This window comes from Phlebotomus papatasi, chromosome 1, assembly GCF_024763615.1.
Source record: "Phlebotomus papatasi isolate M1 chromosome 1, Ppap_2.1, whole genome shotgun sequence".
NCBI classification, from domain to species: domain Eukaryota; kingdom Metazoa; phylum Arthropoda; class Insecta; order Diptera; family Psychodidae; genus Phlebotomus; species Phlebotomus papatasi.
Genome location: NC_077222.1, coordinates 40,628,731 through 40,646,753, shown reverse-complemented (window position 1 = coordinate 40,646,753; position 18,023 = coordinate 40,628,731). Strand labels below are relative to the sequence as shown.

General features: G+C 31.8%; 1 protein-coding gene across 1 annotated transcript in view; it reads left to right on the top strand.

Moving 5' to 3' along the window:
* The window catches only part of LOC129799714 (neuroendocrine convertase 2), a 79,589-nt gene that overhangs the window by 49,808 nt on the left and 11,758 nt on the right, over window positions 1-18,023 (top strand). Inside the window, exons 4-10 of the mRNA XM_055843876.1 lie at window positions 1,619-1,656; window positions 3,713-3,789; window positions 15,039-15,303; window positions 15,376-15,450; window positions 16,184-16,422; window positions 16,486-16,887; window positions 16,965-17,082. Coding sequence (XP_055699851.1) covers window positions 1,619-1,656; window positions 3,713-3,789; window positions 15,039-15,303; window positions 15,376-15,450; window positions 16,184-16,422; window positions 16,486-16,887; window positions 16,965-17,082 — 1,214 coding nt within the window. The remainder of the gene's footprint in view (window positions 1-1,618; window positions 1,657-3,712; window positions 3,790-15,038; window positions 15,304-15,375; window positions 15,451-16,183; window positions 16,423-16,485; window positions 16,888-16,964; window positions 17,083-18,023) is intronic.

Here is an 18,023-nt window from a genome sequence, read left to right as displayed (position 1 = left end):
CCGATGTTCCAATCGTCCTTAAAGGGTTAAAGTGAGTTTCATCCTTTAGATTTGAAAGTATGGGTCGGAGTTATACTTAAATTTTACTACTAATAATAATCTCGTATTCAATTGAGCTAAGATCGTATTGCAATGTTTTTCTTATATAACAAAAGAAGTTGTAGAACAGAAAAATTATTTAAAACAACTCCACAGTGTCTCATCTAAATTTAATGTCCTCGAAACTTTAATTCGGCTCTCAAGGAAAATTACTTGAATTAAATCCATTGAGTACAAACATGGTATATGAAAATTGGTTTATTTTGGGAGAGAGAGAGAGAAAGAGAGAGTTGTACTGTGTACAGTACCCACCTGTCTGAATTAATTAGGGACCACTTTTGTTGGCCTAGAGACTGTTTGTCTAATTCTTGTTTATAGCCATATTTTGCCACAGCTCTGCAATTTTCCTCTGTGACTTCTCTTGAAGGCCTAAAATGATGTTCTCTAAAAGTAGAATAAGATGAAATTATCGATATTTTTTGTTCTCATTAATTTGTTAAACCTGTAGATGAGTATTGAATGTTTCTACTGAAATTAGTTTTATTAACGTTGTATTAAATTGAGACGGGCCTCATTAAGATCGTTATACCTCTGTGTCTTTTACGTAATTGTTTAATGGGGATTTTCGTTCTTAATGGTTTCTGCAATAAATTCTCATTTTATATCTTGAACTCACCTAATACAAATGAGTATATATTATAAAACCTATTGGAATAGATGATTTGCATATTGCTGAGCTATGAGAAAATATATTTGTCATATGGGAATGTGTATTAAATTTCGTACGCTCTAGAATTAATGGAATATGTATTTAGAGAGAAAGAGCCAATTTGTATAGATCAAAATTCAACCACAAGTACTCAGATTATATTTCTCTTTCAAAAGGAATATCCACTTTCATAGCTAAGGGGCATTTTGGGAATGGACCAAATGGAATTTTAACTTTGACAAACAAACTTTTGGATTTTGTGACACTCCCTGAGTTTCCAATTGGTCAGGGAAAGTCTTAAGAGTTGTGCGCGTGTGGGAAGAAGTTTTAATTAGTAAAGGATTTTCATAAGAAAGGCTATTTTTACTTTCTTCATGTTTATCCTTTTTCAAATAAAAGTAATACAATCTTGGTGTTTTCAAGAAAAGCGAATCGTTGTTTTCTGTCCCTCCTATTCACCTGTTCTCTAACTTTCGGTCTTTTTCTCTGGGAAAATACCAAATTAATTACAATTTATCGAGAAAATCTTCAAGTGTGACCATTGAAGCAAAGTAAGAAGAATGAAATTGAATGGAAAATAAAAATCATACCCCTCTGGCTCTGATAATAAGTTGAGGTATTTATGTGAAATATTGTTGCTGGATGGATAAAAAACTGTCAATACCAATAAGAACACAACAAATAATGATTATGGAGAAGAAGTACTGACGTCTTTTCGTGGGTGGGAAAAGCATTCAATTTATCATATTATGCAAATAATGGATGATAACTGAAAGTTTGTGATGTACCGTCATTTGACAGATTTAAATTTACAGTGAAATTATTTTAAATTAGGAACATATATTAAATACAAATTATTTAATATTGCAGGTGTGGATTACATGCACCCAGATCTCAAATACAATTATGTAAGTAAATAGAATTCAATTTAGTAAAATACAATTAAATATTTGATTGAATGAATGTGCGGGAAAATGTATTTGTTATACACATTATTACAATTATTTTTTATGGGTTGTGTATTTTGTGTAAATTTAAGGTGAAAATTAAATTTTATTTTACCTGTGCGGGAAACAATTAAGTTTTACTTTCAAGAGATGTTTAAATTATATGGTATATTCTTAATTAGGCGTTGAAATGTAGGAGATGTTCTCAAATTCTGAATGTTAGATAACAATTAACAGAGTAAACTTTACGTGAAATCTTTATCTTCAATTAGAGTTTTGAGAGTAAGAACACTTGACTTTACTTGCACGCCTTTCTTAAGATTCGACTGAAAATTTATTTGCTTTGAGGATGTTTTGAAGAATTTTGAGATATTAAAGAGTAGTAAATGAACCTGTAAAACATGGTATTGGTAGTGAAATTTTTGCATAATAAGAACAAAAAGCCGGTAGAAGTTTGATAAATCAATTGAATGGGGAGAGTCAGTTTCGATGGAGACGCCTGGTACCAGGCGCTCCTTCACTCTTTTGCTGCCATGTCGTAACCACACCTCATCGATAGAATGATTGTGTTTAATCACAATCAATCAATCATCCGAGAGAGAGAAGATAACCAACAGTATTATCCAAAGTGATTGATAAGCCTAGAATACCTTATGGTGGGTCAGATTCTAAACGTGAGTCAAAGGAAATACGTATGATATTATTCGGAGTGTGAATAAATTTTCACGGTTCTTGTCTTATTTTGTTTATTTTTCAAGTAATTTATGGTTCAAATTGATTAATTGATGTCGGTAGCGATGCTTATTCATAGTTTAGTTTGATTTCGGTCATTGGGGATGCACATCGGGGCCCTTAATAGTTTACTGGTCTTTCACTCACTTTCACTCACTTTACTCAGTTTCGGAATCGTTCTTTTCTGAAATGTTTATTAAAAAATGTCTTATGCACAGATGCATACTTTTTTTAACGTGAATGTTCGCAGTACCTTTTAGCATTACTTCACGCGCCTAATAGTAATAAAAAAGCAATTTTTCGTATATACAATTAGGACTCAAAAATGAGGAATATCGAATTTATTGGACTTATTAACTTTTTTAATCTAAAGCTCCGTTTTAAAGAATTTTTATCAATCTACAAAAAAAAACAGTTAAATTATGTTTAGTTGGAGCTTGATGTAATTAAGTTAGTACTGTTATAATTTTTATTTTGTCTTTAAAACATCGCAAAGTTGTATTCTGAAATTTATATGTTAAAGAGAATGATTGCATTTTATAAAACGTTTAAGAGTGGATCAACTTGGTGAATTTAAATACAATTTTTCAAAATACTATCTCTGTAATATTTTTTTCTTGTTTAAAAACGAACTTCGATATAAAAATTTCGATAATATTTTTTTATACGATTTTTGGTATTTGCATTACTAAAAAAGTAATTTGGGGCGTGGTCTATATTTTCGTGGGTGGGACTTTTCCAGTATCAACTACTAAAGAAATAGTAGGGGAAAGCTCGATTGGCATTGTCACATTTCGAACTCACGCGTGACAATGCCATGAAAATTACAGAATTCCCCTACTGGTGTGTAGTGTAAGCGTTGTAGTGATCTGTAATTATTTTCCAATATCCAATATTCAAAAGTTTTTTCTGCCACTCATAGCATTCGTGATTATGTAGTTTACAAAATAATTTAACAAAGTTTGAGCATAATCGAAAGACATGAACTTTGGGGATGACTACAACAGGTGAGATTATAAATAATCTCACTTAATACATTTCACCATGTACCTTATAGCACAGTGAAAATGGTTCTGTATCATAATTTATGTAGTGGTTTTCTTATGTGGGCGGCCGTTTTTCCGCATTAGACATATTCTCTATCTGTCAAAGAGATTTGCAATACATTTAATAATTACATTTTGAGCAATTTTACGTTACGTAATGTTTTTTTCGTGTTTTTTTTTCTTTTAATAAATTTAGCGAATATAGCGATTAATTTGATGATGTTTGGGCTTTCTTTCAGAATGCAGAAGCCAGTTACGATTTCAGCAGCAATGATCCATATCCCTACCCACGCTACACGGATGACTGGTTCAACAGGTAAGATATATCTGTGATTTGAATATTTTCTCCTCTGCTTCCATAGCCTCAGGGTGCGAATGATGGATTGAATTGTGGTATTATTTATTCAATAATTCAAGATTTTTTTCTTCTTTCACATCTTGGGGTGAAAAGTTTCGTTCTGGCTCTGGGGGCAAAAATATTTCCTTCTAGAGCTAAATTATTTTCTTTCACATGAATAATCAGAAAAAAATGTCTACGTGAAGGATACAATCCCTCAAATATTTAAGCATTTTCAGCTTCGGACATTCACTGTAGCATAAAATTCAGGTCTCTCGGTCTTTCTTCAATATTATGTGCGGCTTTTTTTATTGCTCCACTTGTGGTTTTATAACTAACAATAATGATGAGGGTGGTTGATGTGAAAAAAAATAGAGACACATAAAGTCTTTATTAAATCACTCTCATGATATTTATTAGTCATTTTCAGTCTTTGGATGTGAAAATAATTTAGGTATTGATAAACATCGGGGAAGATGAGCAAATAGGGATTTAATAGCATTCATTGATTACATGTTGAAGAGATTTCGATTGAGGGATTTTAGTCATGTTTATATGAAAGACCTGTATTTAATTGCAAAATCGGTTGTAGAAGTTTAATCTATGTGGAAGCTCTGGCATTTTCAAACGTGACCAAAGCCCCCTTTTCCCGTGAGATGTATCAGATGAATATGAGTGATTATTGGCTACATATGTTCAACAATTAAACCATAATAACAGACAGCAACAATGACGTAGGAGGAACTCTCATTTCATTTATTCTTTACGTAACTCCTCTTACAACTTCAGTGCTATCGGGAATTCTCATCATTCACCCCCGCACACCCATCTCAGTCAAAGTATAATTAACGATGGAATAGCTCTGTGGAGATTATAGCCATAATATAAGCTTCATATACGCGCTTTTTTGTGTGCACAGGAAACTCATGAATTATTTTCCAACTATACTGTGTTGGAAGTAATGGTACTCATTTGAAGCGTTTCGTTTTGCAGTAATTTTCCAATTTTCCACATGAGTTAAACCTTCTCTCGTGGACATATACTCTGTTGTCGCTATTCAAAAGCTCAATGTGATTTCCATCGGGAAATTTACACTTGATAAATACTCATTGGTAGAGAGAAATTGGAGACAGAGGAATGTAGCTATTACAATTTATGCCTTTCGCAATTTTCAGAAAATTTATGATCCAGAATTTTATCTAGAAAGTTGGATATTAATTTTTTTCTTAAGAGGGTTGGATGTTTTTTTTTTTTTGAAGAAATTTATAGCTATCAGTAAAAGTGATTTCGGTGATAAAAGTTGCTTAAAGTGTTAGAGAGTCGCAAAGGGGTTTTGTAGACTTCGTAATAGCTGTACTTTTGATATAACAATAATATTACATAATAACATGAGATATTCGATAGGATTCTTAAATTTAGAACATATGAAACATACTCTGAACGAAAAGTTTTGTAATTCCGTCTTTAAAAAGTTTGTTAAAAGATTGTTCTTTCATAGAACATATGACTATAAAACTCTTTCACATTTTATTATTAAAGATAATTCCTTTAAAGCAAAATTAACAAATAGTGATTATAAACATAGGGGAGGGAATTTTATAATTTTTTGATTTTGAAATACTTTTTAGTATTGTATTATGTCTAGAAAGAGATTAAGATTAAGAGATTATAATTTAGAATGTTGAAGTTAAGAAAATACGTATCAGTATTTTTTGGTTTATACATTTGCATGTGACTGGTATTGATGGAAACGATGATTATTCTAATGCGTAAATTAATCGTCTTCAAACTAACATAGTTAAACCAGTTAAACTAGTGATCAATGAGAAGCCAACATAAATGAACGCTGAGATCTTTTTCAAACAATTTCGTGGTCCTGCAACTTGAAATTCATCCAAATTCTACGTTTCAAAACCAAGAGAAGATGTCTAGTATCACAAGCTTATCTCAGTTTATTTTATTTTGTTATTAGAAAACAAATTTTTACGATTTTCAATTTTAAAGTTTAGATATTAAAATATTTTGATGTTTGTCTAAATAGATATATTTCGTCTATATACACCGAAGATTCTATTTATCGCTTTTTAATTTAACCTTTCAGGGTGAAAGTTCAATCTTTCCAGATCAAAGATTTTTCATTTGAAATTTTATTATTCACTATAATCATGAAATTCTTTAAATATTATACCTTAGACACACTTGCGACTTAAGCCGAGAGGCAGATTAATGTAATTATTATGAAAATAATGATTAGATTACATTTCCATCAGTTTCTGACTAATCCATCTCTCGACTTAAGAAGAGAAATGGCTTTGTTAAAGAGAAATTGGTGGGAATTTAGACAAATCGTTATTTTGATCATAAATACATTAAGTCGTCTCTCCGCTTAAGTCGTAAGTGTGTCTAGGGTATTAGAATAAGTTCGAGACTGTATTGAATTGATATAATATAGAATAATTCTAGGAAAGTAAGGCAGTTCTATACAGCTTAACTTTTACTGTTCGAACTCTTGGAGTGCAGTATAATTCCTCGATTTTGAGTTTTATGTATTTCGACTTTTAATCCCTAAAAAATTATATTTATATTTCGTGTTTATATGGTTTACTGGGAAGTGGGCCACCTTTATATTCAGTCTTCAAAGCAATTATCAAGCTAAGTTGCATTATTAATAAGCCTCAATTTATTTTGACAATAGGAGAAAAAAAAAACAATTTCAAAGGTACCCCAATTCAAAGCTGCCCCAGATTCCCCTACTTGTATATTAGGGATTTAGACTAATAAATATTTCAGACATACAAATCAAATGTCCTTTAAAGTTAATTTATATTTTCTCAGTATTAAGAAAAAATAGATGAAAAATTGAGTAATTTACATATTCATGTTCTTTTACAGATATTACATTATTCACGGTTTTGAAATGAAATAAAATAGGTAATTTTTTATTTGGAAAATTGAACAAATGAGTTTAGAACACAATTTAAGTCCAACTATAAATCGATGTATTTCCTGTTGAGGTTCGTCATTCCTGAACAGTCTAAAGATGGTGAAGTATATCGAGTGTTTTCTTGAATATCAAAAATTAGAAGAGTTTCTTACATGTCTTATACGCATTTTGAACTTATCGTTCAAACCTTGGACATATCTACAAGGATATGAAAAAGTCATCATCCAGAGTTACAATATATACAGTTTAATATCTGTTGTTTTTACTTTAGTGTACTTTGAGCAAAATCTTATGGAAATTCTTTTAAGAGTTATAATTATTGCAGGATTTCTAAATGTTCTAATTGGATCTTTGTCAATTACTTTCCAACCAAATCAACTGAAAATTCTCTTTCAATTTATTGAAGAACTTCATCAAGTTCATGAATTTGATTTAGTTACAGATTCTGCAAAAATTTATCTAAAGCATCTTAAGAAGAGCTTCAGCATAATTAAAATAATTCTGGGGTGAGATTTTCAAATTAAGGAACAAGAGTAGTATATTAAATTCCTTATGTAGAATTCTCTTTCTAGCGATGTTAATGGCCGGTGCAGCGACAATGTTATACGTAGTTTACACTGATTCAATGGTACTTGCTATTCCTGGAGTATTCCCAATCCCAAATGCCAGCTTATTCAATCAGCACATCAATCAGTGTATCTGTCTCCAAATATCAACAATTTTCATCTCAATTTCTGACGCGGTTCTAATAATTATTGGATTCTATTTTATTGCTGCCTTGAATATCTTTCACGATATATTACAGCATATCAAAAATTTTGATTTTAGCAACAAAGAAAGAGTCTTAATCCAATTCTATAAATTTCATTGCAATATTCTTGATAAATTCAGTATATTTGGGGAAGTATTTTACTATACCATTACAGTTCAAATTGCAGCTAGTGCAACATTTGTCTTGTGTATATTTTTTCTAATTTTAAGTGATGAATTTATTGCATTTATTCCGTTATTTTCATTAGTTCTTGGCCAATTTGGAGTCATTTGCATATTCGGAGAACTCATATATTCAAAAACAGAAAAATTTTCTACCGAATTCTACCTCACAAATTGGTATGAACTAGGTTTAAAAGAGCAAAAGATCCTTTTAATATTGATGCTTATGTCACAAAAAACATTTGGACTAAAGGCAGGTGGAATGTATGATATTAACCTGCACATGTTTATTGAAGTTATTAAGGCAGGAGTATCTTTTCTTGCAATTCTGTCAACTGTAAAGTAATTGTGTAGATCCTGGTACTACTTTAGTAAGAATATTTGTCTTTAAATTTGAATTTGAATAGTGATATTTACATGTATTGCGAAAGTAATTAATAATACGCAAAGATTGCGGGAACATGATAACTTTTCATACAATAACTTTAGAGAAAAAAGAAAGTAATTTTTCTACATCATTTTACATTTTTAATTAAATTAAAGTTAAAAGTATCCCACTTTAAAAATCTTGAAGTCTTTATTATATATCAAGGCATTTTCTTATTTTTTTTTAAATTGTTAAAAAATATTGAATAAAAAATAACAATCTCAACTAAAATACAAATTAGTATCGCACTTGTTGAATTTCTCCTTTTTAGTGTTTCTCTAGAATGCATAAATTAGGACTTTGCAGGTGCTTCTATTCTCATATTATGTATACTAACATCTAATAAATAAATTTTAACCAATTTTGTCTGAATAGCTTCTATTTTTGTACGTATTATTAGAGAAAATTTGGTTTGTTTAAAGTAATATTGTACTATATAATTTTTACTCCTCGAATTCAATCAGGAAATAATCGATTTTTTTTTTAAATTTCAAATAGTTTTATCGCTTACACGGTAAAAGTTATAAAGTTATGATTTTCCGTGACTCCGCAAAACCCTAGCATTATGTTTCATACCGTTTCCTACATTTTCCTCTCCAAAACAAAGACAGAAATTTCTTTTTCTTGAGGTGTTGCGGGGTTATCTCTAAAACAACTCCATTTACATTTTTTAAATATTCGGATAGGTTTTGAAGGTAATCAAGACAGATATTTCGTTCATGTATGTACATCCATGACAAAAAATCGACATTTTGAAATTTTATAGATGGAGATAACGATTCTGATCCTATATCTTAATCAATCTAAATTTGAATTTTTTGATAGCTTTTCAAATAATCCACTTGACTGCATAGATCTCAATCGATTATCCCAAAGGACTCGTAATTGTTTGATATTTTTTGAAAATTGATTTTTAAACTTTTTTTTTAATTTGTAACGAAGCTAGAAGTCAAATGGTTTATGATATCGATTTCTAGTCTTCAGTGACTACCTAAGTCAATATTATCTGTCGACATTTTCTTTTCTTTTTTAATAATTTTATTTTAATAAACAATACGGGCAAATACACAATCAGGCAAAGATAAATCCACAAGTTTACATTCCCCAAATGAATGCGGACTATATTTAAGCTCAGCTGTTTTCACTGTTTAGTTACTTTCTATTAACTATTAGCTAATAAACAACATAATTTATTATTTAAAATGATTACTTTAAAATTCATATTTTCTATGCTAAAATTTTGAGTCTATTTATGATTTTTTTTTTAACTATTTTGATCTGGTACACAGTTCAAACTCTAAATAGGAGTTTCAGTATTTAGCGAGTTTCCCATCGTTCTTGTTTTAATTTTTTATGACATGTTATAAAACTTTTCTTCCCTGAAACTCACATCGTGTGAGTCTTTGTGAATCTTTTACTGGATGTCTAAAGAAGTTTTCCTGTATCACATATTTATTTCAAACTTTTCTGGTTTTGTTTTCTCAATATATTCTCCTATTCTTCGTCTATCTTCGATATCTCGATAGAAGGGGTGGTTATTCTTAAAATCCTTTAGTAGATAGAAACAGTTGACATGTGAACATTACGTGTAATAAACACAATAACATTATCACAAATTGGATATCACCCTTGGGTGGAAAGTTCAAAAATACGCAGAAAGTATATAGGAAAAGTGATGAAGATTCTATGGTTGTTTCTTTTACGTGGAACAAGTCCAATTTACCCACCAGGTATACTGACGTCAGAGAATAGCTGGAATTCGGATAAGTAAAAGTTGTTCTGACGAGCACTTAGCAATAGAGAAAAAGCTAGAGATCATTTTCCGGGGGCTGTGACACGTGTGCGATGGGATATTAAATGTCTCACGTGAAGAAGTTTCTCACCTATTTTACCACAGGGAAGAAATCTGAGATGGAATGTTACATGCGCTATAATAATTTTTGGCAATGAAGATTTTCGTGCTTGGGCATTTTCCACAGATATCATTTCAAATGTACAGAAATTGCCACTTTAAATCTCTTGACATTGTTCTTGAGATCTTTGTCACGCAATTAAGGATAGTCTCTTAATGGCATTCACGTGTCTCATTCCGAAAATCCGCGACAGCGGTTAAAGTGAAAAGATCCTGAGGAACCATTTCATTAATTACCGAGACGCTGTTGGTGAAAGATATTGCCGTTACTCCGCATATTGCAATAATTTCGCCATTTTCTGTGACATTTGGTGGTATTTTGGGAGATTTTTTCGTACGTCTTTAGGTTCGTCTTTAAGTCAAATTTAACGTGAATTTTTTTGATATTTAGTATCAAATACCTCTAGCGTAAGTTGTAAGAGACTATTAATAGATATCCTCCAGACAGTCTGACATTTAGTTAAATGCTTTACGAAAGCAGCGATCTTTTTAAATAGGTAATTGTGGGATGTTATGACACAAAAAAAATAGTAAAGAGCATTGTACAAAAAATAAGAAATTAGAATTCGCCAGTAAAAAAATAAATTTGATCAGTAGTAAATGTTGTAGAATTTATAGAATTAGTTAGTTCTATACATTGGATCTACAATTTGTAAAGATTTAGAATTTTTTCTGACCAAAATGTATTATTTCATTGACCAATTTTTCTGCTTCTTTGTTTTATTTGTTTTTTAATGTCATTCAGAAATATTGTAATAATTTTCCACTGAAATTTAGTTTAAGTCCACTATTAGTATCTTCTCTGAAATAGTCTTAATTTGTGTTATTTATACTTACAGCTTATTTTGTTAAACATACCCTTCAAGCACGAAGTTTGAAGTTGAGATAAAACTTTCCTCGTGATAATTAAATAATTCCCAAAGGGGGATATCATTTCATTTTATACATGTTTTGGGTGTTTTTAGTTCACTTCCAATTAGTAGAATTTTCATGTTGGTTGAAACTAACAAGTTCGTTTGTTGGATTAATATATATATATATAAAAAGGTAATCGGATTTTAGATAGATTTTAATTGATTTCATAATACATTCAAATAAATTCTCTTTTATTATTGTTTGTTTATAGATAACTATAATTGCTCACATAATACATGATAATTCATTTCTTAATAGTTGTGCAACTTCAAAATTATCTTTTAAAAATTTGTTAATATTTTGAAAAGAGGTGACAAAGCGTCCCAGGCTTTGCGAAATGCTCGAACTCGTGACTTAAATGCTATACCTCAAAAGTACTTTCGCATCATTTACCGTTTACCGGTACTCAACCGATTTGAATCGATTCATAAATGACTCAATATGTATTTATAGATAGCTTTTAACGAACAATTTCGAAATATATCAGACTGATAAGTCAATTCTCTTTAGGAAAAAACTAGCCAATAGTCTTCAGTGTCTCTAAGCAAAAACGTATGAAAAAATGAAATGTCGAGAGGCCCCTGACATATCCAAAAATGAAAAAAAAAAAATCGAACGACGCGTTTTCGAGCAATCCCAAAAAACATAGTTTTGGTGCGGATGGGGAGGGTTGGGGGAAAATCAGGGGCATGTTAACGATCTTCGGGTCGACTTATGGGGGGGTTCCCCTAAAGGTCCCAAGTCGCTATCTCTTACCCTTTGGCCTCTCGAGCTGGCGGCAGCCGGACGGACAGACGGGCAAACAGCGTGACGACGGTGAGGACATTTCTCAAAAATCGTCTGAAACGTGAAGATTTGTTGAGAAAAGTGGTCTCCAGGGGGTTGAAAGGTGGAAATTTGGGGGGGGGGGGTGAAAAAATCGAGGGATATATACTGCTCTCTCCGTAGAGTTCGAGCAGTAAAAAGCGATTCGAAATACCAACATGCAGTGGAGAAAGTAAAGGGGTTGTAGGGCACTAGCTCTTCAATGCAAGTGCCTTAATGTTCAGATTTCTCTTAAATCACCATAAATTTTCTGTCTTTAATTCATAGCTTCATAAATCTATTGTCGCATCGTTTGAAATACATTCCAAGAAGAGTAAAATAAGAACATAAATTTTAAAGGAATATAGGAAACATAGTGGAATTGTCAAGAAAATTTAATTGTGTTACCGTGATTGTGAATCAAAGCGGAGATGAAGGGGTGCATATATACTAGAACTAGATGGTATACTAAAGGATTTCAATTCAGAAAGTCAATTGTGAAAATGGGGTTGCTATTCTATGAAAACGTGCCTCCATTATCCTTCATATCTTCTACGTAATTTAATCAGTCTCTATAAAACTGTTTTTCAAACTCCGAAGGTCGACTGAGGAGAGGACTGCGGAAAAATATCAATCTAAATTGACACACTCACTTCTCAATTAATTTTTCACTCCCACGTTGATGGACATGGGTGGTAAAAATCATATTTAGAATGAATGTGGAAAATCATAAATAAGTGGTGACGACGAAGAGAAAATATTGATTGTGGAGAGTTGTAAAAAAAATATTTGGATAGGTCAGAAGTCGCAAAAATAAAATTACTCTTTTAATGGATACCCTTTTATCAATTAGTTCAATAAAAGAATATTTTTTAGTGCTTTGGTGTTTAATTATGCATATTACCTTCGGGAATATAAAGGGAAAGCTATTGCGGCTATTGCATTAGAAAATTTCCCTTTATATAAAAATTCAATATAAAGTTACAAATATTGTACATATACAATAGCAAGCTTATATGGCATGGTTGGTAGTCTAAAATAAATAATTAAATTTGCATTTGAAGAATTTAAATTTTTAAATATTTTGAAAATTCTAGGCTGTTATTGTAATTTTAAATTTTTAATACGATAAACTATTTAGTAAAATTGTTAAATATTTAAATCACAACAAGATTATTGTCACTATTACCAACAAATTGCATAAATTTTCAAAAGGATTGAAGTAAAGAAAAGAAATAAATGTATTAGAAATGAAGTGCAAAAAGAGATATTGGTGCTTCGACGTTCCATATGAAGGCTTTTTCACTTCTTTATCAATAACTCTGTAATTTGCAATTGTTGTTCATTAAGAATTTTAGTGAGTAGTGTTAAAAAAATTCGAAAATTTCTGGAAATTTTATAAGTTAAATGTTTTTCGGGTGAAATGGATTGAATGTACGGAAAAATTCTGAACTCGGATTTGAACTTTGTCTTTTTTTCTTTTAGTTTTTTCATAAACCGTTGTTTTGGAGGGGTTTTCCTTCTTCCAGGTTTAAAAATCATATTGGTACATAAAGTTACGACATGAGATATTTGATCAGATTTTGATGATAAGAAATACAAAGGTCAATTTTTTTACCTTTTCTCTTGTTTTTGTTATTTTATTATTTAGTGAATTTTACAATGCTGGTTTACTTGCATTATCCTCTATGTAATAATAGGAATTAAAAAAAAATCATTAATATTTTTATTTAGGTGACTAAAATGACCTAAATTATTTTTGAGCAGACTTTATTTAGAAATTTTAACATGAAATATGAAAAAGTTTTGATAACGATATTATGTAGGTACTTTTGTTGATAAATTAAATAAATGACATATTTCATAATTATTTTAAGTATTTTATTCAAAAATGTATAATTAATTTACAATAATCTTATGCAGAATGTTATTTCTTGTTTTCCTCAATATTTGACAAAAGACAATTTTATAGAATGATAATTTTGATATCAATTTTTATGAATATATTGTATTTATTTTTTAAACAATTTTTAACACAGGATATTGGTCAAAATAAGCCTTAAGTCCTAAGACCTTGGATAGGGACGATAGGGAGCTAGATAAGGAAGGGAAACCAAAAAAACAATTACCTTATAATCCTTTTACTCGTTCCGGACCGTATACAATAAGCCATTTTTATCATTGTTCGATGACAAAGACCTTAGCTAAATTAATCAAGCTAATGCTAAAAATATCCCAGGTTTGGACATTCTTATAGCTGATTCACTCACGTGAATTGCTTTTTCTTGATTTTAAAATAGTCCAAAAAAATTGTTTTTCTTAGAATATCTGTATTTTTCTTTGATCCCTCAGAGTCCCAAAATAAGCGAAAGAGTAAAAGAATATTTTATCACGAGGAAGATTGTCGTTCAAAGGAAATTAGGAAAGAGAATCTCCGTATGGACGCGGCAGTACAATCTGTGAAATTTTAAACACAGAATAGATCAAAAGCTTCAAGAGCTTTCGACATGTGCTGTGCCGTGCTCAGTCGTTAACTCTTTCCGGACCGCAACATATCCAGTGAACGAATTTCAGTAAAACTCACTTTATTTTAAGTCTTAGTGGTCAAATATGATACTTTTGTAGTGAAAGAATTTTCTCCACCTCTGGGAAATTGGAAAACTCATGGGTACTCTCGTCCCCAAAAGAACGAAAAGGAGACAAACTTCAATTTTCCAAAAGCCAATAATATTAAGTTTGTGAATTAATTTTGCGTGTCAAATGACTCCTTTACAATGTTGATCACTAAAACAAGAAGAATTATTGACCAGTACCTTGTGGGATGTCCAGGAAGTGGTCAAGAAGACACCAAATTCCTGCTTGCCAACAGATACCTCAAAATATTTCACATAATAACACTTTACACATTTCTTTCAACACGATGTTATTGTAGACACATTAAGCTTTCTCAAGAGCCAAAAAAACACTTCCTGGACAATCAGAATTCACCAAAATCCGTGATTTGCCAATTTCCCAATAAAAATTTCCCAATAAATGATTTCCCAATAAAGCTTTTTTCCCCAGCCGCTCAGAAAGATACGGAGAGTGTCGAAGGCTCTGGAGAAGAAAAGAATCAAGTTTTCGATCACAGATTTTTGTTGTTGCTTCCAGACGGAGATTCTCCCTGACAATTTCAATTTATCAATAAAATTAAATTATATCTCTAATTTTAAGTGGATTTATCTGTGATTTCCAAAAGTAGTAAATAAATTGGCATTCAACAATCCTGATTATCCTGAATTTTGTTCTTTCAGCCATGGTACCAGATGTGCTGGAGAAGTAGCTGCAGCCCGAGACAATGGCATTTGTGGTGTAGGTGTTGCATATGATTCAAAGATTGCCGGAATTCGAATGTTGGATCAGCCCTATATGACGGATCTCATTGAGGCAAATTCAATGGGCCATGAGCCTCACAAGATCCACATCTACAGTGCTTCATGGGGTCCTACGGATGATGGAAAGACCGTAGATGGTCCGAGAAATGCCACAATGCGAGCCATTGTGCAGGGAGTCAATGAGGTGAGTATGAGGGTGTTAAGAGAGGTTTGATCTAAGTGGTAAGGAGTAATGTAAAATTGTGTCATGCATCAGGGTCGAAATGGACTGGGAAACATCTATGTGTGGGCATCAGGAGATGGAGGTGAAGAGGATGATTGCAATTGCGACGTGAGTATTCTGTTATAGAGTTGCGAATTTTCCGGCTTCTGTGGACACAAGAGAATGGGTTGAAAATTTCATTTACGCTAAAATTAGATTTATACCAAATGGGAAATCCACAACTTTTACCATACAAATTGTTCTCTTGACAGTCAACAGCGGATGCGGGCCAGAATTTCAATTTAATTCTATAGCCGCTAAAGTAAATGATATAATTTCCATATGACCCAAGTGTATTCTCTCTATATGTATATTTTTGTAACAATGGGCACTTGAAAATGTAAATGTGAAATTTTATAATAGAAAACTTCAAACTCAATGCATTATTTTAGATTTATTCAATATTATAAATAGATTGAAAACACTTTGTCAGAAATTATTATTAAAACATTGGAAATAAATTGTTACACGATTTTTCCCTAAAATTTGCTTTTAAATATTCTGAAGCTAAAATAATTATATACCTTCAAAGAAAAGTTCGAAATCAGTTTTGCAGCATCTTGCTACAAAAGTTTTGTATAGTATCTGCCAGTATCTTTCTAGATACCACAAAATTCTTTGAAAACTTTGTACAGAGTTTAAAAGTTAGAAAGAAAGTTTTTCGTACTTTTTTATTAGTATGAATTCTTGAAAGAGTTTAAATTCATTTTGATTGTGGACTCACGTGGCTGGAAAGAATAATGAGTATTGAGGAGCTTCCCACACGGTTGGTTAATTCATATTGATTTCTTGTGAATCTCAGGGATATGCAGCTTCAATGTGGACAATTTCGATAAACAGTGCGATAAATGATGGTCAAAACGCCCACTATGACGAGAGCTGTAGTTCAACGTTGGCCAGCACGTTCAGCAATGGAGCCAAAGATCCCAATACCGGTGTAGCCACAACAGATTTGTATGGGAAGTGCACAACAACTCATTCTGGAACAAGTGCTGCAGCTCCTGAAGCTGCAGGCGTCTTTGCTCTAGCTTTAGAAGCAAAGTATGGGGGATTTTCGTTGGTAGTAGATGATAAAATTACTAATTTATTTCACTTTTTCCTTAGTCCATCTTTGACTTGGCGCGATGTTCAGCATATCACAGTATTGACGTCCAAGAGGAATTCGCTTTTTGATGCTAAAAATCGTTTTCACTGGACCATGAACGGAGTTGGATTGGAGTTTAATCATCTATTTGGTTTTGGAGTTCTCGATGCTGGTGCAATGGTCGCTCTGGCCAAGCAGTGGCTTACCTGTCCACCGAGGTATCACTGTGAAGCCGGAGCGATATTGGAGCCCATGAGGATCCCAAGTAATGGAGGTTCTCTGTATTTGAAAATCAACACGAATGCATGTGCAGGATCAGATACAGAAGTGAACTACTTGGAGCACGTTCAGGCAGTTATCACGGCAAACAGTACACGAAGAGGTGACTTGGAACTATTTCTCACGTCTCCCATGGGAACAAGGTAATTTTTTTTTTGAGTAAGAATAAGATTTCCAAATATCTAATTTGCTTTTATTATTTGACAATATTGTCCTTTAGATCTATGATATTGAGCCGCAGGAAAAATGACGATGATCACAGGGACGGCTTCACAAAGTGGCCATTCATGACTACACACACCTGGGGAGAGTATCCACAAGGCACTTGGATACTGGAGGTAAGTGTTATTTCTACGATTTTTCATGACTCATAAAATACTACTGAACATTCAGCGAAAAAAAACTTTAAAAAATTCGTCATAACTTTGAACTCAAAAGTTACATCTATGAGTTGATTTAGCAAAACGACTTTATTTGTTCAATCAATCATGCAAAGCTAACTTTAAGGGTATGCCACCAAAATAACGAGCTCGATTAATCTTCAAAATTAAGGTTTTCGTACTCATTGCTGTCATTCAGTTTTAATTAATTTCAATTTGTTTTTCAATTAAATTTTACGAATACTTTTCTTGGAATTATTGTTGTTTTGAAGTAGCTTCAAACCTTTGGAACAATAGAATGGATACATCTTTACAAGGGACAGATAGTGTGTTCAGAGGTGTTATACAGATATTCAAGACTTCTTAAAAAAAATCTTGAAGTTCTTGAAAAACTACCGTTTATGTCATTTTATTACTTTGCAATGATGCGATAGTCCAAGGAGTTTAATAAGCCCTATACAGCCTATTTTGAAAGGTTAGAAACTAAACTTATGAGGCGTTATCTCACTACCGATTGCAGTACCAAATTCCTGGAATTGAAAAAAATACAAAAAAAAATCCCTATTGTAGTGTTCAACGCCGCAAGCAAGAGTATGCTTGACGTCTTGGTAAAACCAAGAAGAAATAACCAGAAGAAATAAAAGACGTTTATTATTAAATTAACTTATTTATTTAATTGACCTAAATTGTAGAAAAACATCTGATTCAATTACAGTTTGCATAAAAATTAGTAGAATTCCACAGAGAAAGAAATTTAAAAACTTAGCTGTTCTGAAAAATTTTGCCTTCCATGCTTTTGGGATTCATTTTATTTTTAAGATTTTTGAAACTGTGATGGAGATTTCTGTTAAATTACGTCACTTTCGTTTTTGTCCGTATTTTGCTACAATTATTATAAG